This window comes from Rosa chinensis, chromosome 5, assembly GCF_002994745.2.
Source record: "Rosa chinensis cultivar Old Blush chromosome 5, RchiOBHm-V2, whole genome shotgun sequence".
Lineage (NCBI taxonomy): Eukaryota > Viridiplantae > Streptophyta > Magnoliopsida > Rosales > Rosaceae > Rosa > Rosa chinensis.
In genome coordinates, this window is record NC_037092.1 from 3941024 (window position 1) to 3968949 (window position 27926).

The 27926-nt window shown below is 38.0% G+C and overlaps 3 protein-coding genes and 1 pseudogene across 13 annotated transcripts; 2 read left to right on the forward strand and 2 right to left on the reverse strand.

Moving 5' to 3' along the window:
- Positions 1-935: 935 nt before the first annotated feature.
- Positions 936-2972, reverse strand: LOC112202941. 3 transcript variants are annotated; one of them, XR_005800735.1, is made up of 3 exons: positions 2505-2972; positions 2336-2377; positions 936-2225 (listed from the first exon to the last, which is right to left on the reverse strand). XR_005800735.1 is itself a non-coding variant. In XM_040507262.1 (2 exons), exons 1-2 carry the CDS (start codon positions 2524-2526, stop codon positions 1449-1451), a joined length of 951 nt encoding a protein of 316 aa, XP_040363196.1. In that variant the 5' UTR covers positions 2527-2972; the 3' UTR covers positions 936-1448. The 3 variants fall into 3 exon arrangements, 2 of the variants coding, with proteins under 2 accessions (XP_040363196.1, XP_040363197.1); XM_040507262.1 differs by having other exon boundaries at positions 936-2377; XM_040507263.1 differs by having other exon boundaries at positions 2336-2972.
- A 4861-nt stretch (positions 2973-7833) lies between these two features.
- Positions 7834-11296, forward strand: LOC112201339 (G-type lectin S-receptor-like serine/threonine-protein kinase RKS1). Of its 9 annotated transcripts, none has more exons than XM_024342223.2 (8): positions 7835-8082; positions 8194-9158; positions 9275-9412; positions 9591-9739; positions 9919-10129; positions 10232-10469; positions 10547-10697; positions 10772-11296. In XM_024342223.2, the coding sequence occupies exons 1-8, from the start codon at positions 7919-7921 to the stop codon at positions 11072-11074; spliced, it is 2319 nt and encodes a 772-aa protein (XP_024197991.2). In that variant the 5' UTR covers positions 7835-7918; the 3' UTR covers positions 11075-11296. The 9 variants fall into 9 exon arrangements, with proteins under 9 accessions (XP_040375471.1, XP_024197991.2, XP_024197992.2 ...); XM_024342224.2 differs by having other exon boundaries at positions 7837-8082; positions 9597-9739; XM_040519534.1 differs by having other exon boundaries at positions 7861-8082; positions 8385-9158.
- A 1287-nt stretch (positions 11297-12583) lies between these two features.
- LOC112202942 lies at positions 12584-13518 on the forward strand (annotated as a pseudogene).
- Positions 13519-14686: 1168 nt separating this feature from the next.
- LOC112165853 (telomerase Cajal body protein 1) lies at positions 14687-20000 on the reverse strand. The gene is made up of 15 exons (XM_024302551.2): positions 19624-20000; positions 19449-19511; positions 19195-19247; positions 18910-18990; positions 18668-18741; positions 18417-18499; positions 17970-18076; positions 17726-17868; positions 17602-17649; positions 17318-17370; positions 17047-17131; positions 16876-16942; positions 16661-16771; positions 15642-16473; positions 14687-15546 (listed from the first exon to the last, which is right to left on the reverse strand). Exons 1-14 carry the CDS (start codon positions 19833-19835, stop codon positions 16361-16363), a joined length of 1293 nt encoding a protein of 430 aa, XP_024158319.1. The 5' UTR covers positions 19836-20000; the 3' UTR covers positions 14687-15546; positions 15642-16360.
- Between the last annotated feature and the right edge of the window lie 7926 nt (positions 20001-27926).

Genomic DNA, 27926 nt, shown 5'->3' on the forward strand with positions numbered 1-27926 from the left:
CGAAACTTGAAGTCGGAGGCCTTCGATTTTCAGAGGCCTTGTGCGGCGGCACTACCTGCAGACCCTCAGGGTCGCCCCTGGCTATTGGGCGTTCTAGTGACTTGTGATGTCAGATTCTTCTTTTTGAATCTCATGACAAATATATATGCATCAACCAAGTAAATTAATAATATAAATTTGGGTGTCCATGCATCATAGGTGATTTTTCAATATGCAACCAAAGATAATTAAAAAGCATGAAATACAGAATTTGAAATAATAAACTAAATATGGCTCATGCTTCATGGTGATTTGTTCATCTAATCAAGGCTTGAAAAACATGAATTAAAATTAGAATTTAGAAAACATTATTCGATGCAGGATGGATGAATCTTTCACATGCAATATAGTGATTTGGAACAGCAAGTTGAACGATCATCCTTCTTTTGTTGGCGATTCAGAATTTTAGAGATTTGGTTGACGATCCTCAATCTTGTCTCAATGGTAGACATATTCGTGCTGATACCGTGTTGTAAAACTAACGTAAAAGAATTTAGAGAAAGAGAGAGTTTGGACGCATAGAGATGGAGTGTCACTTATTCATCTCACCATGAGGAGTTTTATATAAGGCTACATGGTGTACACAAAAGGTAATGCTTAATTACAATTCAATCACTCCTACAATTATAACATATCAATCACTAATCAGTAGTGATTGGCAAATATTACTCAACAACTATTTGCCTGATTATCGACAAATATTTACAGCACATCTGATTATCTGAACAATGCATAATACAATCTCTGCGATAAAACTGAAATGATGAAAGATACACTCCAATCAATAATTGAGTCACTGAGAGAAGAGTAAACGACGCCTTAATTGATTCTATAGTAAACAATTTATTCTAATGTAAGCACTAATTTTTTCAAGATGAAGAGCCTTCAAGTCCAAGGAGCTGTGGATAAACCCTTCAACCATATCCAGTGATATATCCCACCTATACATTCTGTCCTCATTATGTTTACACATAAAGTGCAGTGCAAATCATCAAGAAATGAGTGTTTACACATAACTTCAGGACAGTACTCCATGGTGAAGAAATAATAACTTCAGGAGATATCATTTGAAGAATTTTTCCTTCTAGTTATAGCAGATTACAAACATTTTGTTATTACTGAAGAAATCAAATATCTATACGAGAAACATAGTCACCACATTATAATACCCAAACCGTAGGCAACACAGAACATACGCTAGCTACAAGAGGAACATAGACAGAGAGGAAATTAATAGGAAAACAAAGAAAGAAAGATGGAAACGATAACAAATTAATATTGATAAAAGAAAAAAACAGTACAAGTTTGGCCGTGGTCCGGTTTTGTTTTTAATTTCCTACGACTGTACAGATTGAAGATCGATGATGCTACTAAATAAGTAAAGAGAGAAAGTAGGAAGACAGCAGGGCCTATTCAAAACTCGGTTGAATCCATAAATGCGATCCACTCTTATCTTTAAAATCATAATTGAAGGATTTGCCAAATTCTCGGTCGATTGACGCGTTGCTCATATTATAAATACCCATATCAATGTTTAGCACTGAAGAGACAAACATATTGTTCATGAAGTATATGCAATTGGCTTTACATCCGGAATAATCAGTGACTTCAATACAGAAGGAAGAACTACTTTGACTCAAGAAGATTGCTCTATTCCCCAAATCCTTGACCTCAGAGTCGTTCCATGATTTGCCGTTATTAAATGGGACCTCGAAAACCCTACAGGCGGTAGTGGATTCATACTTATTGGAGAAGAGACAAAAAACAAGCAATAGAGCTCCCGCGCATTCCGCCAAGTACAGTTGTTTAATGTGCCTCCTAGTACCAAGTAGTTCCTTTTGATTTATCTCTGGAGCAACAACCTTCAGTTTTGCTCGATTAGGGTCGTCAATATCACAAACGACTAAAACACGGCCACAACAGTCCACCACATAAAATTGTCCCCGATAGTAAGTCAGATCACTGATAATATTAATATTGTCCCTTTGGAATGATAGCTCCGTCCAATTTTCACCTAGTCCTGGTCTGCAGTATGCCAAAGTAGTAGAAGTATGAAACATGACTACGTAATCCGATGTCCAAGAAGGACTCGACGATAAGACAAACTTGCCTCTATCTTCAAGGGGATATTGTAGCGAACTAGCTCGTCCATCTGGGAGTTGAATGTTCATGGCATGTTTGAAGGGCTGTAACAGTTTGAATTCCAAGTCTTTAGATACAGTGACCAGCCATCCTAAAGAAGAATAGCACATTTTACCTTTAGCATCTAGTAATTTACTTCTGTAAATCTTATTACCTTTTGCAGTGAGACTGTAAAATTCAACCGTCACGTCGCCGCCTGCAACACCCCGTGGAAGGGTAAGTCTTATCGGTAGCATTAGGAGAGGAACTTGATATGCTAATAATCTCAATCCAGTGCTAGTACTGGTACTAGTACTAATACTAGCAAGGTAGTTTTCCTTTACCTCCATCGCCGCTGAACTCCATGATTTGCAAACTGCACCGAAAGCAATAAAATCCTCCAATGAAACCATCAACCGATTGGCGAAACAGAGAACAAGATCTCGAGGAATATCCGTAGACCAGTCGACAGCCATTCTTTCTTTTTTTCAGTCATGCGATCCCTTAAGATTAGCTTTGCCTCGCCGAAGAGATGATAAGTTGGGGAGTGGGGGTTATTTAGGGTCAGGGTGTATATATAGGCGCTGTGACTTGCCAACTGAATAATTCGAGATTCAATAGGATTTGGATTGCCAAGGTTTTTCCCGAAAGATTTGGTTAACTTATTAGATCATGTGGATTACACGTGGTCGGATAACAATTTTTCCAGTTGTATTTTTTGTTTGCAAAATGTGTTTTGCCAGATTTTGCCAAAAACCTATAACCAAACAATCAACGTTGCAATTACTAGAATTTTTGATGGATGGAGTTATAGATTCCATCATGTATGAGAATTTCAAACTTTTCTCATCCAAAGCTAATTGAATGGGTTTAATGGATTCTATCAGAGATACGGGTAAAAGACAAGAAAAACAAAGGAACAATGAAATTGGTAAGGATGGAAGAGTATTGAGTTAATTACAATCTGATTAGTTATTGCATGGCATGAACCTGGTCTTATCTAACTTTTGCTAATGATGATCTTCTCATCTTTAGTACTTTAGTTCATTCTGTATCAAAAGAAAACTCTTTGATATGATCTCAAACTGTATATTTCTTTTAATAGTTGGAAAGGAGTAAGATAAGGTTTAAAATTGTATAAAAAAGGGAGGATGTCTGAATGCTAAATTGAGAGGTATGGAATTCTGAATAAAACCACCCTCAATTGAAAACTTGTTAATTATGTTTTTTTTTTTTTTATAAGAAAAGGACTGCATTTAAATTAGAAATGCAAGCAAAGAAAAATTGTTAGGAAAAAAAAAACATATAGTTTCAATTTTAGTCTTTTATTTGCAAAAAGAGGTTAAGCATATACTTAGGTGAACCTTTCGAAAATTACATTCCCATGCAATAGCCAAGACCTGGAAGAAATAAGAGAAAAATATGAAAAGTAGAATGAAGATGGCGAGCAGTATCGACCTGTACAAATGACCGACAAAGAAAAAGAAGTCAAAAGCTGGGTATTGAATCATGGTGTAAAAGACTGTGAAATTTAGGAGGACCTTGTTTTTTTTTTTTTTCCTGATGACAGAAATGAAAACTGAAACTAAAGAACAAAGCCCTGACTACCACTCTCTTCCAGCTGATCCAAATGGAACGCTGGGGGTATTGTAAGGGGAAGACAAAAAAAAAATCACACTGAAGGATTCTAAGATTGATGAGCCAAAGAAGCTATATGATTAGCAACAAAATTGGCTTCTCTATAAATGTGTTTGAAGAAGATGGAATGAAATTGACGAGCCAGTTGCTTAATATCCTAAACAAAAACTTTGATTTGCGAAGGCACTTCAATTTTTCCCTGAATACAGTCAATTAACATCTTCGAGTCTTAAGGACTTTAGAAGGATCTTGAGGTAAAATGAGATTTATTCTTTTTTAATTTTCCAGATATAACAGACAACTACACTCTTAAAAAAAAAAATAATGATATAACAAACTACTAAGGAAATATTTACAAATCCAACGTCACAAACACAAAACTCACTCTACACAAACACAAACACAAAACTCCACACTCGCCACGTCACAAACCGCGCAACCCAATCATACACAACTTAAACGCACGTCCCAGATCGCCATTTTCATCCGTCGATTCAAACCCAAATCCAACGGCCCACGATTTCCCTCTCAAATCCCAGAGCCAGAAAACACAAACCCCCTCTCATTCCCAAAAAAAAAAAAAAAAAACACAAACCCCCCAATATACTTGAGAGAAAAAACCCTAGAGAGAAAAAAAAAACCTTGAGAGCCGCGTGGTCCTTCTTGCCTGTCCGGCTGTGCCTCGGCGCTGGCGCTAGCCGGTGCACGGTGCGTGCGGCTGGACCGGTGGTCTGGTTCGTTGGCATGCTTGATGCTCAATGGCTGGGGTTGGGAAGCTGCTTTTCTCGTCGTGCTCATGTGCAGGAGGCGGCTGAACGTGGATCGGGTTGGTGGCTGCTAGGTGGGATCGATGTTTGGATCTATGGCACTGCAGTAGGACTGACGGCGAAGCTACCATGGATAGGTGGGAGATCGGAGATGGGAGGCGGAAGGACAGGCTGGCTAGGACCGGTTGGGAACAGAGGGCGGTCCGGTTTGGTTCTGATATCCGGAGTGAGGCTGTGTGGGGCTGGGGCGGTGGAGTGGGTAGGTAGTCTTGGCCTGTGGTTCGACGGCGGAGATGGCTCGCAGATGGTCGAGGTCCGACATCGATGGCGGAGCGGCACATATGGTGGCGTGTTGGTTCAGGTGCCTTCCTGGACTGGGCTAACGAGGTGGGGCTTAGCTGCCTTAGCTCTCTGGGCCTGGGCTTGTTATTTACTTATAATTGGTGGTTTTTGGTTAGGTTTTTTCCGTTTTGATTTTTGTTTAGGTACAATAAGTCCCTCCTCAATTGAGCGAGGGTTAGTTTGTTTTGGGTTCATGGGTGTGTCGTGGTCTGGACTTTTGTCGGTGCTTTTTGGTTATCAACGTGATGGTGAATCACCCTTACACGTGGTCTGGCGGTTTTGGATCGTGGTGTCCGAACGGGTGGAAACAGTTCATCGTAATGTTGGTGGCTGGGTTGTATCGGTATATGTTTGGTGGTTACTCATTGTAGCTCGAGGGTATGAGCGTAAAATTTGGTTAGGGGTTGAGCCTTTTTTGCTCATGGAAGTCACTCATGTGGACGGTCCCGTAACTATGGATCTAATGTTATGTAATCTGTTTGGTTATTAATAAAAAAATTTCTTCTCAAAAAAAAAAAAAAACCACCGGATTATAAAATCTTAAGTTGTATCAATGATTATTTTTCGAACTATCATAAACAAAGCGCTTTTAGACTTTCAAAAAGCCTAAAATGCTTCGTAGGCAATAAAAGTTATTTCCATGTGATTTTACAAAAAATAAAAACACGTTAATGTAATTAAAGATTCTATGTCTCTGCAAAAGGTTCGACCCGTTTAAAGCACAATGGTCATGGGCCTACGCCTGGATTGTTCTCAGGTTTTGGTTTTTGAACAAAACATGATTAGTAAATAGATTGGGTGGCACCAGGTCTATTCAAATGTTTGAGTTTTGACCAATGAACATCCAGAAACTAGTTTTCCTCGCCCATACCACAAGGTTTGTAAAATGGTTTGCTTGTTAAGCTCTGCCATTGTATTGTTCTTTCATTTCATTTAAGTCGTTATATATAAATGTACCGGTACAAATGGATTTACCTTGGAAGTGACATAAAGGTACATAAATTTGATACAAGTATCAATACATGTATCTAGCTATCACGGTCAGTGTAAACTTTAAAACACTATATCACACGATGATCACAACACCATCTTAAGTCTTTAAGGCAGAAACACTGGTCGAAATATTGGTTTGAAAAGCTCGACCATCTGGTTCAGCTTTCACCCTCTTGAGTTTTGATCGAGCAAGTTCTTCCTCTTTACTAGTACTATTTCCTCACATGTTTTGGGAAACTATACATGTCCTCCATTTGGTCACATAAAATAATTTCCGCTCTGGCAGACAGTTTCCAACCTACAAGGATGTTGGTGTACCTGACTTCCTCACTGAGAGGTAGATAAGGCAGACCGCGACATAAACGGCATCGGTTCCTAGGCCAAAGGAGGACCATACACTCTAAGAACCTCGCCTTGTCTAAGATGAACCTTGCTAACTGTTCGTGTTGCTTATTTGTAACCTTAAACCCTCTTATTTTGACAAATTTGAGGGCATTAAGGAAGCTCATATTGTGATGATGTGATCCATGGCTGGATTTTGCAGCATATCGCGGTAAATTGCGCTCTCACAAGTATTCTCATTCAGCTGAAAGAAAATTTGTGTTATTAATCTAGATGACAAAAATAACTCACACTTTCGATTTATTGTAATTCAAATAAAAATTAACCATTTTACTGTTAAAAAAATTGAAAGAAAGAATGCCGCTGCAAATTAACTGTTAGAATAACTACATTTAAGCCAACAAAAACAACTGATCACAGTCATGATATTTAGATCCATTCACCTCAATAAACAAATTCTTCAGCCTTTGGACAGTTTTTTATAAAAGAGACTACTTCTCCGGCATTAGTGAAGCTCGAATCCTGCATGACTATTTGGAGCTCCCTCAAGTTTCAGAAGCAAAACTGCGTATCTTGAATAGATCCATGGTGAATCTTGGCAGCCAAGCCCTAATTATTCACAGAGAACATTAATAATTTAAATAACCACCAAACAAACTTCTCAACTAAAAACACTGATAAATTAATCCGAGTGGTTAGGGTTTTGGGATAAAGTCATTCACTACCTCAAGAAATGTGCTAGTAAAGGTGAGCACTCTCACAGTGGAGGCATCAGCAACAAGCTTTTCAACAGGCAGTGGAACCTCCAGCACTGATGCTGATCCATAAGTACCGAAATGATTTATATTCTATAAATGACTTGACAATAACTGCAGTGGAAGCTCGATAATGATACAAGCTCTTGTTGTTTGTAATTATCACACGTACGTAACTCTTATTGTTTTAGTTCGTTATTAAATTTACTGCTTTGCTAGGCAAGCACACGATTAAGTTTATCATCATGTGATGTACTATCACATTCATTGGCCTTCAATTTATATATTAGCATTGCATACATAGAAGAAAAGTACATACATAGGAGCAGGACATGTTTTGGCGTTTCTCCCTTCAGCTTTCTGTTTTTGTCAAACGAAAACAAAATAATATATTATGATCCTACACGCAGGTAATCAGATACTTTTTTTTTTGTCAAAGTAATACTTCATTAATAAGCCCAAAGTGATAAACCTAATGGTTTACTGACGGTTGACTCTCAATGAATGGGAATGGCAGAAATCTCTAGAATGGGAATGGCAGAAATCTCTAGAGAGCCTCTCTCTCTCTCTCTCTCTCTCTCTCTCTCTCTCTCGCTCTGGAATTTTCAAAGTTGGATGGGTTGGGTAATCAGATACTTCGTTAGTGCATACTCCGTTAGCTCTCAGCTAAGAAAATCATTTTCTTACGTTATAATATGAGTCATATAGTCAACATCCAAGACCATTTTAATTTAAAACTCGTTCAGTTTTTCCCCAGTCAACATCCAAGACCATTCTGGTCAATTTGTTGTGCATAATTGACAAAATGTGTCCTATTGGACTATTGGGAATGTTTAGAAGATAAGAAGATCAACGTAAGACAACTATAAAAATCAGAAAAATGCCACTTTTCACACCAACAAAGTTGCAAATGCCCAGAAAATGTTATTCAAAGCTCTGCTTCTCATCCTCCTCTTCCGATTTTGCGAATCCAGGGACACCATAACATGGAACCAAGAACAACTGAAGGATGATGGTGGAGTTTTGGTGTCCAAACAGAGCAAGTTTGAATTGGGTTTCTTCAGCCCCGGAAATTCTAGCTACCGGTATGTTGGAATTTGGTATTCTCAGACTAGTGTATCTAACAAAATAGTGGTGTGGGTTGCAAACAGGAACAATCCCATCAATAATACCTCTGGTGTGCTCACAATAAACAGGTATGGAGAACTAGACCTTTATGCTTATAACATGGAGAGCACTCCTATTTGGTCTAGTAATGTGTCGCGGTCGGTTCAAAATGTTAACACAAGCACTTTATCTGCACAACTTTTAGATACAGGAAATCTAGTTGTGTTCCAGGATGATAATAATGAAAACTTTTTATGGCAAAGTTTTGATCATCCCACAGATACTTTAATTCCAGGTATGAAAGTTGGGATGAATTGGAAAACTGGGCGAGAATGGGTTTTAACATCTTGGAAGTCACAAGATGACCCTGGAACTGGGGACTATACCTTAAGGCTCTATCCAAATCAGATTGCATCCCCCCAATTTTTTATGTACAAGGGTTCGAGTAAGTATTGGCGAAGTGATCCAGGGACAACGGGTTTGGTCACTAATCAAGAGGAAACTTATTATCCCATGAATAACACCAATGCAATTACAAGAGCAACAGTGATTGATTCTGCTGTAGAAGGCTTTACATGGGATGATGGTGGCCTTCAATGGAAGGTAGGCTTCTCTGCACCGAAGTCCCGGTGTGACTGGTATGGAGAGTGCGGTGCCAACAGCAAATGTCTCCCTGACAATGTTATTATGTTTTGGTGTGATTGTTTACCAGGGTATGTGCCTAATTCTATTAGTGACTGGAATCATAAAAATGGGTCAGGTGGATGTGTGAGTAATCGACTTGGTTTGTTAAAGTGTGGAGATGGAGACGGGTTTGTGAAGGTGGCAAGAGTTAAATATCCTGACACATCGATAGGAGCATTGTCAAAATCAGGTATGAGTGCCAAAGAGTGTGAGCAGGAGTGCCTAAGAAATTGTTCTTGTACCGCATATTTGAGCACTGAAAATGAAGGGCCTGTTGATTGCTTGACATGGTATGATGACTTGATGGACATTAAAATGTACACAGAGATTGGACAAGATCTCTACGTTCGTGTGAATGCGACCGTGTTAGGTACTAATCTGCTTGCAATGGAAGCAAACTCAACTAACTACATATAAGTTTTGAATGTCAAAATTACTTGTTTTTTATGTCATTGTTTTCTAATCCTTTGTCACCCTCTTATGTAGCTGCAAATGCCAGACGATCAGAAGGTTTCTTGGAAAGGAGGCGTATGCTGGCTATTCCAATACTGTCTGCTGTGCTAGCATTGGTACTAATCATTATGCTTGCATGTTGGTGGCGCAAGAAGAACAGGAACACAAAAGGTGAAAGACGTTCTCATCTATTTTAATTAATTAGTTAAACTGCTTTAGTTGTTATGAGCTGGTAACACTTGTTCCATCTGTAAATCACATGAAAGAACTGCAACAAGATCATCTGCATCTTGAAAACATGGACTAAAGTGGGATAAAATGATGTAGAGAATAATTGTTTATTGTCTAGGCATAGACTTTGTGGAGGCAGAGGAGCTTGTGGAAAAACAGAGACACCCTGAATTGCAATTTTTCGATCTTGACACAATAGTCGCAGCAACAGACCACTTCTCTCGTGTCAATGAACTTGGCCATGGTGGATTTGGCTCTGTTTATAAGGTATAGCAACAAATTCCTAAACATTTCTAGGCTCTAAAATCTCCTTTTTGTTCTGGCTATGTTAGGTTCTGGCATGGCTGTTTCATTCACTATTCTTAATTAATTAATCAACAGTTTAGTTGCTCCTTAAAGGTCTTAACTATGTGAAAGATTGATATCGATATTGGACATAACTTCAGGGTCAGCTACCAAATGAACAGAAAGTTGCTGTGAAAAGATTGTCCCAAACTTCAGGACAAGGGATCGAAGAATTCAAAAATGAAGTTGCACTTATAGCAAGACTTCAACACAGGAATCTTGTGAAACTTTTAGGCTGTTGTATAAAGGGAGAAGAAAGGATGTTAGTGCTAGAATACATGCCTAACAAAAGCTTGAACTCCTTTCTTTTTGGTACGTGTAGATGAAATAATGATTGGTTCAAGCCATTTCTCAAATATAAAGAACATTTTTGAAGCTTCTTTACTAAAGAGTACCGTTTGCATTTTGATGTAGATAACACAAGACGGTCCTTCTTGGATTGGGAAAAGCGCTTTGAAATTATCAACGGGATTGCTCGTGGGATTCTGTATCTTCACCAAGACTCAAGATTGAGGATCATCCATAGAGATCTGAAAACTAGCAATATTCTTCTAGATGCCGAGATGAACCCAAAAATTTCTGATTTTGGCATGGCTAGAATATTCCACAGAGATCAACTACAAGATAAGACGAGCCGAATTGTTGGAACATAGTAAGAATAATAAATATCACATTTAATCTTCATTGTGCCATTCTTTGGCTATGACATTCTACATTGTTTTTACACAGTGGCTACATGTCACCAGAGTACGCAGTATTTGGAAGATTTTCCATGAAATCTGATGTATTTAGTTTTGGGATCATAATGTTGGAGATTGTAAGTGGCCGGAAAAACAATGATTCTGATTTGGAGGATCCTTCCATGAACTTGATAGGACGTGTAAGCAAAACATATTTTTATAACATTTTATCCCTTAGTATTCATTTGTTTTTTAAACCCAATTTCAACTGCAGGTTTGGGAGCTTTGGGGAAAAGGCAGAGCCTTAGATATTGTTGATTCCACACTAAAGTCATATCAGCCTAATGAAGTCATGAGATGCATACAAGTTGCGCTCTTATGTGTACAAGAAGATTCAAAGGACCGACCTGCCATGTCAGCCATTGTTTTCATGTTGAGTGGTGAATCATCTCCTCCATTGCCTAAGCATCCAGCATTTGTTTACAGAAGAGATTCCGGCATTGATGTTGATCCATTACTTCCAAACAGATCTTATTCTATAAATGACTTGACAATAACTACAATGGAAGCTCGATAATGATGCGAAACTTAAAGTTCTGACAATATGTACCTGTTTTTAATTTAATTAGTATTTCATCAGAATTTTCTGTTTTTACTTTCCCATCCATTTTCTATCTGTTTCTGCTAACACCAAATAAGATTAGGATATTACTATCCAATCTAATCCATTTCCTAATGTTAGTATAGGAACTTGTATGTTGGCATTCCCTTTATACAAAACTAGAGAGTTCTAGCTTAAGAGAGTGCGTGTGACGAATAATCTTATCAATTGGAATTGAAGTTCAAGGCATGTAACGCAAGACAAGATCCTACTGACTCATATGGAAGTTTTTGGTAAGGTTCATTCATTACATTGTGCATGATTGAGTTCCAGGATTGAAGCATAGCTTCAATCTTGAGGTCGTTTGTTTAGTATTCCCTGTGTGTACATTATCTATGTGTCATGTTTATAAAGGAAACTATCATCAAGTTTTTATTTCAGTTTTTAAGTCATTGATTTAGCCGTGTACTGATTAAAGCATATATCGTTTTTATTTAGGATAAAATCGTTTTGTTATCTTTTAGGAAATCTATTTCCTATTTGATATCAATTTACTTTTATTCATCTTTATCACACCCTAATTGTTTTAGGGGGAGTCTTTAGTGATGCATATATATGTTTTGCATTAGGGTTCATTGGGTATGTCTTTGCAGGATAGAAAAGTTCATTTGATTCAATAGGCAAAGTTGTGTCTTGATCATTAATTCAATTGTTCCATGTCTAAGTGAATTAGTGAGTCAAGGATTCATTCATACATCATCCTCATGTTTCAAAGACCTACGAGTTTAGTTAGGAGTCAAGCATATTCAAGAATTGAAGATTCATGAGTTGATACGTGTGAAGTGCATCTAGAGGCAGTGAGCAAATTTGTGTTAAGTAGTTCAACCGGCTTGAATGAGTTTAGATAGAGGTAACCGCGTCCACAGTTATCCGAAAGGTTGCAAGTCTACTTTGTAATTTGACTACTATCTTATAGTGTGTGCTTGAGCACTTGAACTTCAAGCGATAAGGCCACGCAGTTGTTTACCTCACTTTGAGGATTTTTACTGCGCAAACATCTTATGTGTTTCTTTAGTTCTTATATGTGTGTTTGCTTGATACGTTGATTTCTGCTTGTTCTATTTCTCATTGTCTTGGGATTGCAATCTTATTACAATCCTAAAGATCAGTTTCAGTTTTGAGTGTACATTCCAGAGTGTTGCCTATTCACCACATCTCCCCTCTCCCCCCCCCCCCCCACCCAGGCCATTCAATCTATTCCAGTCAGGGGTACCAAACGTGGCCAATCTGCATTTAAACATGGAAAAAACATTCAGTTAGAATTTAATGGTAAAGAAGGAAACCACTAGCAATGGATGGATCAGCTGATCAAAGATGGGATTACTTGTGCTAGACTTTCCTAATTTATTTTTAGTTTCCAAGTTTGTTAAGGAAAGTATGATTTCCTAGTGATTAGGGGAGAGCCAGACATTTGTCCTAGTAACTATGAATCATATAAATTACCTGCCTCTAGGTAATTTAGATGAATTCTTGGTGTGAGACTAAGTAGTGCCAGTAGTCTTCTAGTGCCTAGTTTTTCATTGAATTGCAAGCAAACTTTTCACTGAACAGTCTATGGCAAACTTTTAACAGAATCAATACTGCTCTGCTTCTTCTCGATCTGTTCGGTGATCTATTTCCTACAAGGAGTTGCATCACTTGGTATCAACTATGGCCAACTTGGCAACAAGTTGCTAACGCCACAGCAAGTTGTGAACCTATTAAGCTCCAATAACATCACAAAAACAAGAATTTTTATGACACAAATCCTCAAATGCTAGCTGCATTTGCAAATTCCGGCAATGAGCTAACTGTAACAATTGAAAACGCAATGCTGAGCGAATTAACCAACCCCCAAGCAGCCCTTCTCTGGGTTAGCACACACATCAAGCCTTATTGTCCCGCAACAATCACCATCATTGCGGTAGGGAATGAGGTGGATGCAACCGACTTGCTAGCTAACCTTGTACCGGCCATGTCCAACATTGAAGGGGCACTATCTCAATTAGGCCTTGATTCATACATCAAGGTGTCAACGTGTAACACCCCTCACCCAGAAGATTTGAAAACAATTTAATATCATCCTACCATGCAAACATGTGAAAAGAAACAAAACTGATCAAATCTTACCAGCACGAAAACCTTATTGAAGCCAGAATTATTTTACCTATGTCAATCTCTAGCAACTAACGATCGAAGTCATCAATAACACCAACAAGCTTCCTTTCATATGGCTGTGATCGGTGCAATAATTGACTTACGGCCGTGCTAGTTGCTTGCTGGTGAATTGAAAGAAAGAGTAGTAACAACAATCGCAAGAGAGGAGAAATAAAGAGAGAGGAATTTCTCAAGAGAGTCAGAGAGACCGAGAGAGAGGGGCTACCATTTTCTCATCTGGTTATATATACCTAAGACAGATGGTAGAGATCAGGCGGTGCTGGAATGAACGGCCCAAATTGCACCATCTAAATTTTGATTTATTCTTTATTCTTCTTCTTCTTTTATTTATTTATTTATTTATTATTGTTTTTAATCATAATATGTAACGTGAATCCCTTAGAAATTGATATTTGATTTTAGACCATCAAACAAATTTTTAGGCATCTTGATAATATATGTAGGGTATTACACAACGCCTTTTTCTTACTCAGTGATGGAAAAATCTTATCCGCCTTCTGCTGGCAGTTTCAAAAGTGAGGCATGTTTACTCTTTTTAATGAGAATATGAAGCCTGGACCAACTTCAGAGAGGAATTTTGGTGTCTATCAACCAAATGGAACTAGAGCTTACAATCTGGGCAACAATAGGAAGCCGGATGTACTTGATCATGTTTGTTGCTTTGTTGACTTTCCAAGGATATAAGAGCTAGAAGACCAAATAGGCAAATCGGAGTTGATCCTCTAAAGTTTAGTTTCACTAGTTTGTTCAGGGGAGATGCGATCATTGCTGTAAAACAGTTTGCTTGACTACAGCAAAAGCAAAAGGTGCTTCGTTTTCTATTTCACTTGTTTGTTGGAGGATTTATCCAATGAATATTCCATTGGGATAAGTCTGTCACTTCTTAATGGAGCAAATTTCATCGGCAAATTTTTGTGCGGGAGGTTTCAAATGATGAAAGTTCGTCGGCAAAAGTTGCATTTTTTTTTTTTTAATTTAATTTTTGAGGAGGTTTTTGCCAACAATTATGTGATGGATATGCGTGGAATTTTGGGCGACAAAGTTAGCATGTACAGTGAACTAAACATATATGTAGAGTGAACTAAGTTTGCATGTACAGTGAAACTGCTAAATACAAGCCTTAATTAATGAAACTGCAGAATACAAGGAGGATATTAATCTTAAACCCCTTATTACAATAAGCATCTAGAATAAGTCCCGAAATGATATCAGGAGTTTCTACCAAATACATGTATTCAAACAGGCACCAATTAGCAAATAGTGCACGACTGGCTACTCCATTTACTTTGACATAGCATCTAGAATAAGTCCCGAAATGATATCAGGAGTTTCTACCAAATACATGTATTCAAACAAGCACCAATTAGCAAATAGTGCACGACTGGCTACTCCATTTACTTTGACATAGCGGAAAGATAACTTGATTACAACGAAGCATAATTACCCAAATCACAGCTTTCCTACTATGTTATCGCTAGAGATGAAACCCGATGACACTGAGTTTCATCCTGCCACTATGAGGTTGCAACCATTTAATCAGAATGTATCGCCGCCTCAGTAGGCTAGACAAGGCACTTAGAATGCACACACAGGCAGTTAGCCCAACTAGCCCTACAAGATAGTTGTAGGGACTTATTACACACCAAAGGCGAGACAATACTAACCAACTAACATAAGCAAAACTAAAAACATAAAATGCCTAGGCTGAGCCCAAAAAGAGGGCCCAAGCCCAAGCTCATGCCTCCACCCAAGAAATAGAAAAAACCATAGCCACCATCCAAGCCCCGCCACACCAGATTCGCCGGACCACCCACCTTCTGCCATCCTGTCACGCCAGCTCGCGCCACCACGAGCAAACCATAACCCAGCCAGAGTGTGCCCGATCCATCCCAGATCGGATCCCATAGCACCAACCCAGATCCGCCACCACGATCCCACCAAATAGGACACTGCCCAGATCAAAAGGATTCCTGCCGCCGATCCGAATCTAGCCATGTTGCGACAACAACTCCACCAAACCCGACAACTACTGAGATCGCTCCCATTCCTCACCTCACACACCGCCGCCACAATCTCCATAATCCAAACAAGAAACATAGATCGAGAAGGCCGACCACATATTAGACCCACACGAGGATGACAGCACTCGTCCGATGAATGCAAAGGGCTCGCCGCCGGATAGGAAAGAAGATCGCACTTTTTCCTTCAGGAGCATGCAAATCACGTACAAACTGTTTTATGAAATAAAACAAATTAACATCCCATTTCAAACAAAAAAAAAAACAAAACAAACAAACAAACAAAGTTAGAATCAGCTTTCACTTACATTTGTATTAAAACACTATTGGTCTTCAACATAGCCATTCATCTTGAGGCAAAGATGCTAAACCCTAGCCGCCTTGGTTTTGGGTCTCTACATCGGCGTTCTCTATCACTCGAGGCTGCTGTGTAGCCTTTAAAAGTCGACTATGGTTGACGAGCACCCTACTACATCTGCAGAACTATGAATTTGGTTCTGCCTTACACTACACTGATGCGTCCTCCTGCCGGAATGAGTTCTTGCAGAAAGACGGTTTTGAAGATCTGGGTTGGAAGAGCCGCCCAGCAAGGGGGCGCCTCAAGGCAATTGAGCGCATTGGCAAAAAAAGTTTTCACACAAAATTATCTCTTTGAAGGGTAATGTTGTAGTTAATTAGGCTCCTTGATTAAGTGAGCTAAGATGTCTTAAGTGAATGGTGCATGATTCTCGCTTTTGAGAAATTTGTAAGTGTTGTTCTGACATGCGATTATCAATGAAATCTTTCATTTACTCAAAAAAAAGGTTAATTGACTTTAATTCAACCAGACAAAGCTTTTCACAGGGATAGATAGACAATAGTCCCCTCAAAATTGAGCTCAATTTTGGGTCACATATGGGATGCAAAGCTTGAAGACATTTCTATCCGACTGAAAGAAACTTCATATTCAATTAGTGTACACCAATGCAAATTATATTTTTTTTGGCAGAAGATCATATGATTTGTTAGATGGGATACAGCAGCTTGGCTACAGATTCTGGAGCCGGTTCTGGCTGTTGTGATCATTGCCATTAATTTCAACAACGTTCTCTTCCATTGAAGCAACAGAGAAACTCCACACAGAAGCACAGTTTTCATGACCTACATATAACCAAGAAAACTAATTACATGATGCTGAGTGGGAAAAACAAAGTTTGTTGAGAAAATGGGTGGATGACACACAGACAATTAGAGTAGGAGACTAAAACTAGAAGGACATACACTCTAATTACTAGAAATATCCCCAAAAGTAAGGATCTGTATTTAGTATTAGGGTTACAGGAGCTACCACTCAAATGCAATTCGTCAATCCCATCATCAGGAGGAAGAAATCTTCGGTGGCCCGAAGAAGTTGTAGCCATTGGCAGAAAGGGATGAAAAGAGAATCCATTAACAGTATCTGCATTGTGTATAGAACATAGGAATGAGTTGGTAATAGAAGAGATTAAGCTATATGCGAGTAGCGCTCACACATCACATTTTTATAGGACACAAAATAATTACCCAATGCAGCTTGGAAGCCTGACACCCATTGTCCAGTTTGAAGATCATATATATGAAGAAAACCATCCTGAATCCAAATGCACAGACAAACAGACCATTAACATAAATAGGGTGTTGATTTGGTTGTGCCATAATATATGCTCATATAAGTATTTAAAGCTAAGATGCTACCTGACCACCTGTACAAAGATGGCGGCCAAGTGGCTCAATATCAAACAGAATCCGCTGGTTGGTATGTTCTGCAGACCTATATAACCTAATTCATGGTGCAAAAAGATAATGGTGGGTAAAAACAAGAGAAACGAAAAGAAAAGAAAAGAAAAAACTCCAAGGTACAGAAACTCCACAGCTTTTTGTTTTTTGAAACGCACAGCTTTTCTAAATTAGACAGGATATATCTAATCAAATCATAAATAAATTAAAAAATAAATAAGAAACTTACTTGTAGACAACATCAACAGATTTGCGTATATCCCAGCATAGTATATAAGGATCCTTCAAGTAACAATAGGCTAATGTTAATCAACGTTGAGAATAGAATTAAGACCATATATGTTACTACTGCATACTAAAATACTTCAATATTTCCAAGAACAAATAAAGCATGTGTCATATTATACTCGTTACATTTTTTGTTTACTACATTTCCAATAGTAAAGTCCACCAAAAAGGAACAAATAATAATAAAAGCCAGCCAAAAAAAAAGAAATAAGTAAAGTGTTTTACCTTCCGACCTCCAGTATACAAGTAATTTCCATCCTTTGAGAACTGGACCTGAAAGGCAACATGTTTCGATTCATCTGCTGAAATTATTATCAAATTCAAACGAATTATAAGGCTCCTGACTTACATGTGTAATCCCACCTTCATGTCCATGTAATACATATAAAAGTTCCATATTATCTTCTCTATATATTGCAGTAGTCTTGCTGTAAGAGCCTATAGCTAGCATTCCATTATGGGTTGGAGAAAAAGCCATTGCAGACATTATACCTGTCCACAATAAAGTAAACATGCTGAGGGGTGTGCACTTGCAGAACTTCTTCAAGTTTATATTTGAGCAATTATTAGATAGCTAAACTAAGAACATGTACCTGTTTGGCCTTCTTTATTTCCTTGAACAGTCGAATACTGGTTGTAATCTCTACCAGGGCGATGTAAATCAAACACCCTGACTAGTTTGTTGTATCCAGCAAAAATCCTAGAAAACAAAACAAGAGTACTGTGCTGTTAGAATTAAAAACCACCTGTTAGAATTAAAAATAAAAAACAATTTGTATGTTATTTATGGACCCAGCTAAGTGATTTTAATTCACTGAATTGCTTATTTATTCATGAAGCCCTATGCCTCAGTTCATTCTGTTTCATGTGTTAGTTTCTAAGTTCAAGAATGAATTCCCATCCAAAACTCTCTACTCTAAAATATGATAGGTTACCTTTCAAAAAAAATATGATAGGTTATTAGCACAATAAGATGAAGCAGAAAACGCGCATTTGACATATTACATAATCCTGAGAAAGAAAGAAGAAGCGTTACTTACTTTGTTCCACTGGGATTAAAGGCAATTGAAAAAGCAGCAGTGATTTCATCCACAGCATCATAAGCACGGTACGTGCAACGTAGCTGGAATTTCCAGTCAAAAGAGAAATTGTCATAACAGATATAGGAATAAAGAACTCACAAATACATATTAGAGTTAAGCAGGCAATATCCGACATTGACACTCAGCAAAAGTCCTACAGTCTTCAAATTTCATTAGCATAGTGTGGATTTGGAACAATGAGACAGCACCTGACCAGAAGAAGCATCCCAAAGATGAATCGGATGATCACGAGCTGTACTTGCGAAAACACATGTAACTGGGTCTGCAAATGTTAACCAAATTCCAAATCAATCTTTAATTTATCATATAGCTGCTGAAATTCACTTACAACCACAATGATAATATCTACTGCTATGACATATCAAATCAATATAGTGACTGTAATAGTAATAGGATAAAATTACGCCCACTAGAAGAGTTAAAGAAGTACCTGAAGCAGACATGTAAGGGTACCAACAATAGTCATATACCGACTCTCCCTCATTGATAACAAGGCTCGCAGCATAGGAGTCTGCAGCTCAAGAGTAAAATCATCAAGTAAACATATAAAGTCCCAAAGACCAAAAGCATCATGTCTCTTAGATGCATCCCCAAATGTAATCAAACCTAGCTCGATACTGAAACTCTACATACTCAAGCAACACTAAGCAAAAACATCTCCGGGTGCAGAATGTAATGAGTTTAGTTAAAAAGGATCTTGTAAAGACAAACTCACCTTCATCAGCAGGCGCAGAATAGCCGTTAACATATTCATTCCCACTTTCCGGTCTGTCAAAATGCACACAAGGTTTTAGTAGGCAGACCTCCTATTCAGTCTAATACATTAGTAATTTCAAAGTTTCGGCTTTTCAATTACATTTTGAGCTATTAGCAATTCAAGGAAGTAGCTATTTCCTTCATCCAAATGATACTTGATTCCGCAATCTCGACATATAGAGCACAAAATCAGCCAAAAGAAAACAAACTTACATTGCGAAAACTCGGAGGGTGTTGTCCTCAGAACTGGTGAGAAAGCAAGAACCATCCGGCGACCTGAACACAGAAAAATATAAAATTGAAGAAAAAAAATTATCAACAAAAAGAAGAAGAAGAAGGAGCTTTTCATTTTGAAATTAGAAGGAAGGTTGAGGTGGGAGAGGTAAACCATTTGACGGCCTTGAGAAAATTGTTAGGGTTTGAGGGAGTTCTGAACTGGCGGGAGAAGTGGTAGGTTCTCTGCGGAGGAACATCGAACCGAATCGCCGGCCATGAGTACTCTACTTCTCGCCGGTGGCTTGGGTTTTCGGTAATTTCGGTATCTGGGTTGGGCGAATTGGATAGGTGTTGCTGCTCTTGTTGCTCTTCTTCTTCTCCCATTGCTTAAACCCTTGAGTAGTAGTCTCTAAGCTACTTGGAATTTCTGGGTATTTGAGTTTTGGTGTGTATCAGAGTGTGTTTGCCTGTTTTGGCATTACCGCCAAAACTAGGGTCCGCTCTCTTCTGCTGCTTCAGTTCACTTCAGTGTTTGAACCGGGTCGTGAACCAGGGTGGGCAGGCCCAATTAGTTTATTAGTCAATCATCAATAGACCCCTATATTCTCGCATTCAATAAGTCCCGGGTGAACACAAGAAGATCTTGTTCAACTACTCTCGGATGTAAATTCAACACTGGAAATTTAAATTGAGTTGTTTTATTTTTCGCCGTTGGATGCATAGTTTTTTGGGTCAATTAATGATCACGTGAACACTCAACGGTGGAAATTTAAATTGAGTTGTTTTATTTTTCGTCGTTGGATGCATAGTTTTTTGGGTCAATTACTGACCACGTGAACACTATTGTTGTTGTGGTTTAGCAGTTTGCACGAGTTATGGGATCGATTGGTATGACCAAAGTTTGCCTTCTTTCTTCTGTTGTGACTGAATCACCGGTTATTACTTATTAGTATTCTTGTTGACTTGGATTATCGAGATACATGACCCGGGTGGAGAGGGACTGCAAGGCCCGATTATTCAAAGTTCTTTGGAAAAGAACATCATCGACAGGTTTGAGTATGTAACTATCGAGTATCTTCATATTAAAAAAGAAAATAAAAAGTATCTACCGTGTAAAGAATGAGTATGTAACTTCATGCTCTGTGAGTAAATGGAAGATACAGTAACTTATACGGCAATCATCATTGCAGTAACTTCATGTTTATGAAGTGATTGGCAATTTACAATACAATAAAACGAGTTTGTGATATATGGCATTTGTAATGCACACCATTATGTTTCAGGAAATGACTCGAAATGAAAGAATGCTATTGTCTCAATAATGAGTGTACAACAGCTTCAAACTCCATTATCAATTAGCCAATGAAGTAGAATAAGTAGAATTTGGGAAATTTCAGGGGCACCATTATGTTGGGCTTTTAAGATATGGGTCATCCTTGAATTTTGAGTACATTGGAAGATCAAGAGCTTTCTCTGCTGTAGATACCTCTACTAGTATGACTAGTTTGCTATCTCACCAAGCATAAGTAACACCCTCTTTGGGACACCCACAAGCCATGATGAGATCCAACCGCTACTTGCATCTTGTAGCCCTATGTTCAAGCTACGCTACGGTATCCGGAAGTCGCAAATCCGTCGCCGGGAAGCCACCTTTCCGGCCTTGCCAACATGCCCTCACAAATAGGCTTTCTAGACTAGAAATGGTGGTTGCTTGTCCCACATCGAAAACAATGTAAAGGAGAAGCATTCCTTCACCTAGAAAAGGAATGTCTCCTCCCACAACTAAAACAATCTCATTACATCTCTTGTAATCTTGTTAGGCCGCAAGGCTCGACACACTAGTTAAACATTCAAGTGGATGTAGCGGGAAACGAACCACTATACATCTCGTGTCACTCACTCTCTCTCTCTAAAGCTAACTAGAGATCCCACGGATCACTAACGTTAACATCTGCAATTTTCCCGTCCTCATGGATCTTTTTGATCAAGCTCTCGAGAGATGGGAAATTGGCCTGTGTAATTTCACACCAAAATATCAGAAAGAATAATCGACATGGAGAAATGAGTAATTTACTGTAAGATGTTGATTGATTTAATTGTGTAAGTTTATACCTCATGCCGTATGTAGCCAACTATGATAAGATGCAATTCCTCCCCATAGAAGTCCTCAAAGTCATGAAGCAGCCATGGCTCCTGTATTGCAATTGACCATTTTAAAGACACCTCGCGTTGGTAATTCAGCCCAACCGAAATATACTCCCGAGGGATGTTCTGAAAGGAGAGTTGAATATCGCTCAGTGGATAGATTAGCTGGAGAAAATATGGTTGCACCCTTATTAGGATAACAAAATGAAACAACTTTATCAAGCATTAAAGGAGAGAGAAAAATCTAATCATATGCAACAAAGCAATTATCTAAAGCTCGAAATGTGGGTGTACCTAGGGACACCAAGCATATTGACAGTGTGAGCTTCATGAAATAATTCTTATGGATATTATTACCTCAAACTAACAACATCAGTTATCACTATGTCATCCCAAGTCGTGTAGACTGTTAGAGTTCTATTACTGAATAAGCCAATAGCAAACAGCATTAGTCCACAAACCTGTAGAGATCCCAAGTACTTTTGAGCCCCGACCAAATCCCTTAATGACAGAGTTGTCAAAAAAAAAAATCCCTTAATGACAGGACCACCAATTTGCCAAGGTTCTATCGGTAAAGTGTCTTTTATCCCTGCAACAACAAATCAATGCTATGAAAATGGCGAATGCAAGTTGCATATGGATGAAGAAAGGAGAAAGATATTGGGGATTTGAGGGTTTACAATCTTTGAAAGTTGGTAGGCCCCACTTAAAAGTATATGGCAGAATTTTTTTTTTTTTTTTAAAGATTGTAATTCAAATCAAAAGATAAGGTAAAGTGGTCATTTCAATGAATAGTGCTAGGGTCAGTGTTATAAATAGTGCTCTTTGGGCTTTAGTATATGTATAACTAGCAATGATGCACGCACGATGCTGCGGGTATATTGTTTAGGCATTTTAAGACAGCGGTTACAAACATTGATGTGTTATATAGCTAAAGAGTTCTTTTATAGATTCCAAAATCTGGTATGTTGACCAGATGTGTATTTACAATTTTGCAATTAGGAGAACCTAACCAACTTTAGGTAAAAATGGTTAGATTTGGCCTTTGCATTTCCAAAATGGATTCAAAGGCATAAGACGATATGTGTTTCTGTGAAAAGCGGTTGGCCAAACTTACTACTGCATATTAACTTGCATCCTCGGCGGCGGGAAACAGCTAGTTTGGAAACTTATTTGAGCAGCTGCTGCTGGATATCAAAAATAATGATCAGTATGAAAGTCAGTTAAAAGTTCAAATGGATATGTAAATAGCTGAATTGAAATGTGGGGTTCACATATAAGCATGAATGTAATTTAAGGTTATTATTGTTGTATTGACATCTTAACAGCTCTTTTGTGATTACCATCAAATGTTGCTGAAATCTCATGTTGGGCTTTGTGGACCATGGCAAAGCCTGGCCATGGTATGTGAAGTTGAACGGAAATAGAGTCTCCATCTCTTATAACTGAAGCCATTTGACTTCTTGCCAGGATAGTTGTTCAGTGGGATCCTGATACCATTCTGCATCTGATACGCTTAAAAGCAAGCGCATAATTTAACCCTGAAATGTCATCGTTAGTATATAGTAAATAGGGATCGTTCTATTCCGGGGATTGAGGGTACACTTGTAATTGCAAAAACAAATTAATAAAAGTAAAAAAGTATTATTTACAAAAATAAAACAAAGAATAAAAATATATACAAATGAACACAAAATGGGGTTTTAGGATTATTAAATTAAAAACTAAAATAAAGAAAATAAAGAAAATGTAAAAACATATATACAAGGGTGGAATGAGAGAACAAAGATCAAAACCGAAACTATGATCAAATTCGATTAAACCCTAATATTGTTCATCTAAGTCATGAGAAAGGAGTTGATCATGTGAAATATTCGAAAGCAAATAATTTCCCATTTTTTACTTTTCAATGCTAATTAACCTAAGTGAAAGCACAAAGATTAATCCTATCAAACATGTAATCAAGCCCTAGAAAGCTAGTCAATCATGACATGTTTAACGCATGAAACACATGGAAAGGCTATCAACTCAAGTGTGCAACTTAGTATGAAAAAGTCCACCTAATTGCAATCATCTTTAATTAAATTCGGTTTTTGTCCAAAACCTTTACTACTTTGATTCAAGTTACACAAAACAAAAAGTTGATTTCATGTTCTTAAATCTAGCACCATTCATATCAAAACCCTAAGTGTTTCGAACCACATAAGATTAAAATACAAAAGATATCTATAAAGCAAATTTAATTAAACAAACTCACATAAGCAACTCTCGAATTACAATAATAGAATCTGAAAATTTCATTCAATCATATAAAATTTCAGAATTGAAAATTTTGTTCAAACATAAACGTCAACTAGTACATAACCAACGAATTCAAAACAAGGTTTACAAAGGAGAGGTCGAATTACACCGTGGATGGAAGATGAAGATGGATGATTAACGTTGTGGTCTCTTGAAACTCGAAAGCAAGCTTCAAGGCTGGGGAAGGATGGTGGTGCTCACGGCTTCTTATTCTTCCTTTGGCCTTGCTTGAACCCGTGGAGATGACTAGAGGATGGAGAGAGTTTTTCTAATGTTTATTTTCTGAGTGAGAGAGGTGTGTTGTGGTGTGAGTTGTGTTTAAACGTCTAGCATAGGGGAGTTTATATAGGGGAATGGCCAAGCTTTGTCACACAGCTTCGACCAATCACGTAGCGCCACGTCAGCTCTGTGTGTCATCCAACCAATCAAAAAGCTCCAAAATCAATCCCTAATATATTGTTGCTGATTTTCCCAAGATTATTTCTGATTTTTCTCTTAATTTTCGGCCAAATATCTGGATGCATTTTGGACCTTTCTTCCCTTAAATCTCTCCATGGCTTTATCCTTAACATCCTCCCCTTGATTTTCTCTTGATTTTCACATTAAAATTGCAGATTTTATTCTCTAATTTCAGCCAACATATCTTGAGGGAATTAAGGAACGAATCTGGACTTGTTTTGAACCTTTTCTTCCTTGAAATTCTCCCTTGATATTCTCCACGTAATCTCCTTGATTTTCCATGCAAAAATCAGATTTAATCTCCCAAAATATCTCCCACGTCATCATGTTGTCTTCTAATGCCTTCAGGTTTCCTAGCCTCATCAGGATTCTTGCGTGGACTGGGATTCCTAGTTGGACCAGGAAAACTCCATTTCTTCATTTCAGCTCATTTCAGCTCCACTTATTCCAATGTACCTAGAAAATAAAAATTAAATTAAAATTTATTTATTTAAGGAAATAACTAAGTAAAATATGAGGAAATAATTATTAAAACGTCGCATTAAAATGCTCCTATCAGCATCTTTGGTTCGGTGTATTGCAACGACATATCGTGTAGACATCCAATGAGCTCTAATTTTGTCACCTGAGGAAGATGCAATAGCAAAACAAAAAGCTGGAGTCAATTTCTTTTTTTTTCTTTTTCTTTTCAACAGTCATATTGGAAAAAAAGTAGCATGAGTGTCCAGTCCTTCTAATACAATAAGCAGCAAAGTAATGACTATGCCATATTGCCATTATTAATTGAGTTAAGACAGAGAGAAGTTATGGATCACTGTTTTCCAGAAACCAAATATAAAAAATTATGGTAGTAAAAAAATAAAATTTTCCATGAAGAATAAGACACTAAATGGACAACCTCAGTGAAAAAAAGCAAGAAATGAATGTAGCAATGAGCCATGAGCACCTTCTCCAAGCACTTGCTGGAACTTGTATGATCACCATTCATATAATAGGCATTTGCAAGATTAGCTATTATATGTCCTGGTTTAGTTTCTTCATTCAAAGATGCTAACAAATACTTCTCTGCAACATTTGCCCTTATATGTACTTATAATGACACAGGTTCTTCGACCAGAGCATTATGATGATAAAGCAGCACTCTACAAAAATTGACTGCTATCCAGGAGTCAGCATCGTCAAAGCTTAAATAGTAGATCGTTAGAAAGCAATGGAAGAGTTTATGAAACTTGGAACCAAACTTATCAAAACCATATCTGCAACAACTGAACCATATCTACATAAAAGAAGGGCAGGATAATTGATTAAGGCGGTGGGATCATTTTGATCTTTGAGGATCAACTCCTGGAAATAATTTTTTGACAGTTCCAAATTTTTACTGAAAATAGAACATGCAACAGTTTCAAGTTAGAGAAGTATAGGAGGTCAAAACATAAGTGTAAGATATGAGCGTAATTCATCGAACATTTAGCATGAGAATAATCCTGAGATATTAGTGTAAGATAATAAGAATATAAAATCAAATACTATCACTTCGCATAATTTTGAAATGCTAGCAATGTTTGAGTTAACCATTGTTCATACTGGCAATGAGATTCATTCTTAACTTGACTGTTCTATTTTGTCTATCAGTTAATACTCCGATTACCCGAATGATATTAAAAACTTATAGTCAGATAGGACATTACACCTGTATGCACTCTTCCTCACTTAAATAATTGTCTGCTTCCAATAATTTTGAATATGCAAAGTATCTTTGAGTGCAGTGGATTAAAGAAATGAACACAACACAAAATGAAAAGAGAAAAAAAGGATCGATCTTGTGGATTAAAGAAACCAACAATATATAATCATGATGGAGCACGAAATGAAAATATGATCGAGGATATAAAGAATTGGAAAGAAGGAAATGGGGATTTACCTTAACTAATAAATCTGTAATGGAGTCTGGGTTTGAGCCGATGTTGATCTCAGAAGCAAATGAAGAAGATTTGAACCCGGCTAGCAATTAGAGATTCAAGATTGGACCAAAGTCAATCGATCTGTAGAAAACATATATATACTGAGATTAGGTAGCTAGTATATATAGTGTGCAAATGAAATATGAAACGGACTGCGTCTGCATTGAGTTGGATTAGCAAAATTTGAACTGACTGACTAAGAAGGAATAGAAACAGAAAGTCTCTAAAAATCAGATACCCATTACCAAACCAGTGCAATAAAGCAAGAATGGTATCACTTCATTATACCACTGAAATCCATAATCAATACAATATATAAAACAACAACAAAGACAACTGAAAATGTCTTATACATAAAGTTTATAATCATTACTACATACGGTAGCCACTGTATGCTTTATCCATGTCAATGTTATGTTTCTTTGGATTTAGAAAGTGCAAGAAATAATTGCTCAGCAAGAGAAAAAGCATGATTCTCAAAGCTTTATTGCTAGCTATGGGATTTATTAGATGGAATGAAGCTGTAATTGATTTGAGGTAAAACAATGTCAAAGTTTTGGAAATACTTTCATTAGCAGAAATGATATAATTTGGGAGCACCATTCTCCAAATTTATTGAAGAACCTTGCACAGAACTTTTCTCACCAGTAAACCACATGCTAAAACGATTACACAAAAACAATGAAGTTGGTGGACACTCCCCCCAGATTTAGAAAATTTGTTGTTCCTTTGCAGAATATAGGAATTCATGCGGTTGGCGTTTTATCAATTAAACACTAACTTGGCCTTCAAATTCAGTTTATAATCAGAGGTACGATAGACTCAAACAAAGAAGTATGAGGACAACTTTGTCTTTATCTAAGTTCAGTTCTCTTTTGCGGAACACATGTATATATATATATATATATATATATATATATATATATATATATACGGGCGGGTTCTAGAGAGGACGTCCGCACTTTCGTTAAAGTGCGGACGACGCTGCTGCAGCAACTTTCAGGCGGCGACGGGGCGGCGGGGCTTGCTAGACGGAGGCCAGAGGTCGGACGGACCGGTCTGTGGTCGGTGGAGTCGCCGTCGGACGTGGTTGCCGGGCTGCCCAGAAACCTGCAGTTGCAGGTGAGGTCGTTGCCCAGAAACCTGCAACCTCGACCTCCTCCGACCTCGATCGCTGCCCAGAAGCATGCTGGGATACCTCTAGCCTCCGTCCGGCAAGTCGTGCCGCCCCGTCGCCGCCTGAAAGCTGCTGCAGCAGCGTCGTCCGCACTTTAACGAAAGTGCGGACGTCCTCTCTAGAACCCGCCCGTATATATATATATATATATATATATATATTTATATATAAAAAGGGTTATTGTTTAATTAATCAATCATGATTGATTGATTAAACCAACAAGGAAATGGTGCACGTGTGTTTGGCTTCTGATGTTAGTGTGGCTTTTCTCTCACCACCATGTGCTAGACCACATCCATTTACCCTTTCAGACCATGTGCTGCTCACACTAGCACACTTAACGCATACATCCTTGACACGTGCCAGACCTCCTTACCCATTCAGCCCTCTTTCATCCTTGACACGAAACCTACCCTATATTAAGGGATATTT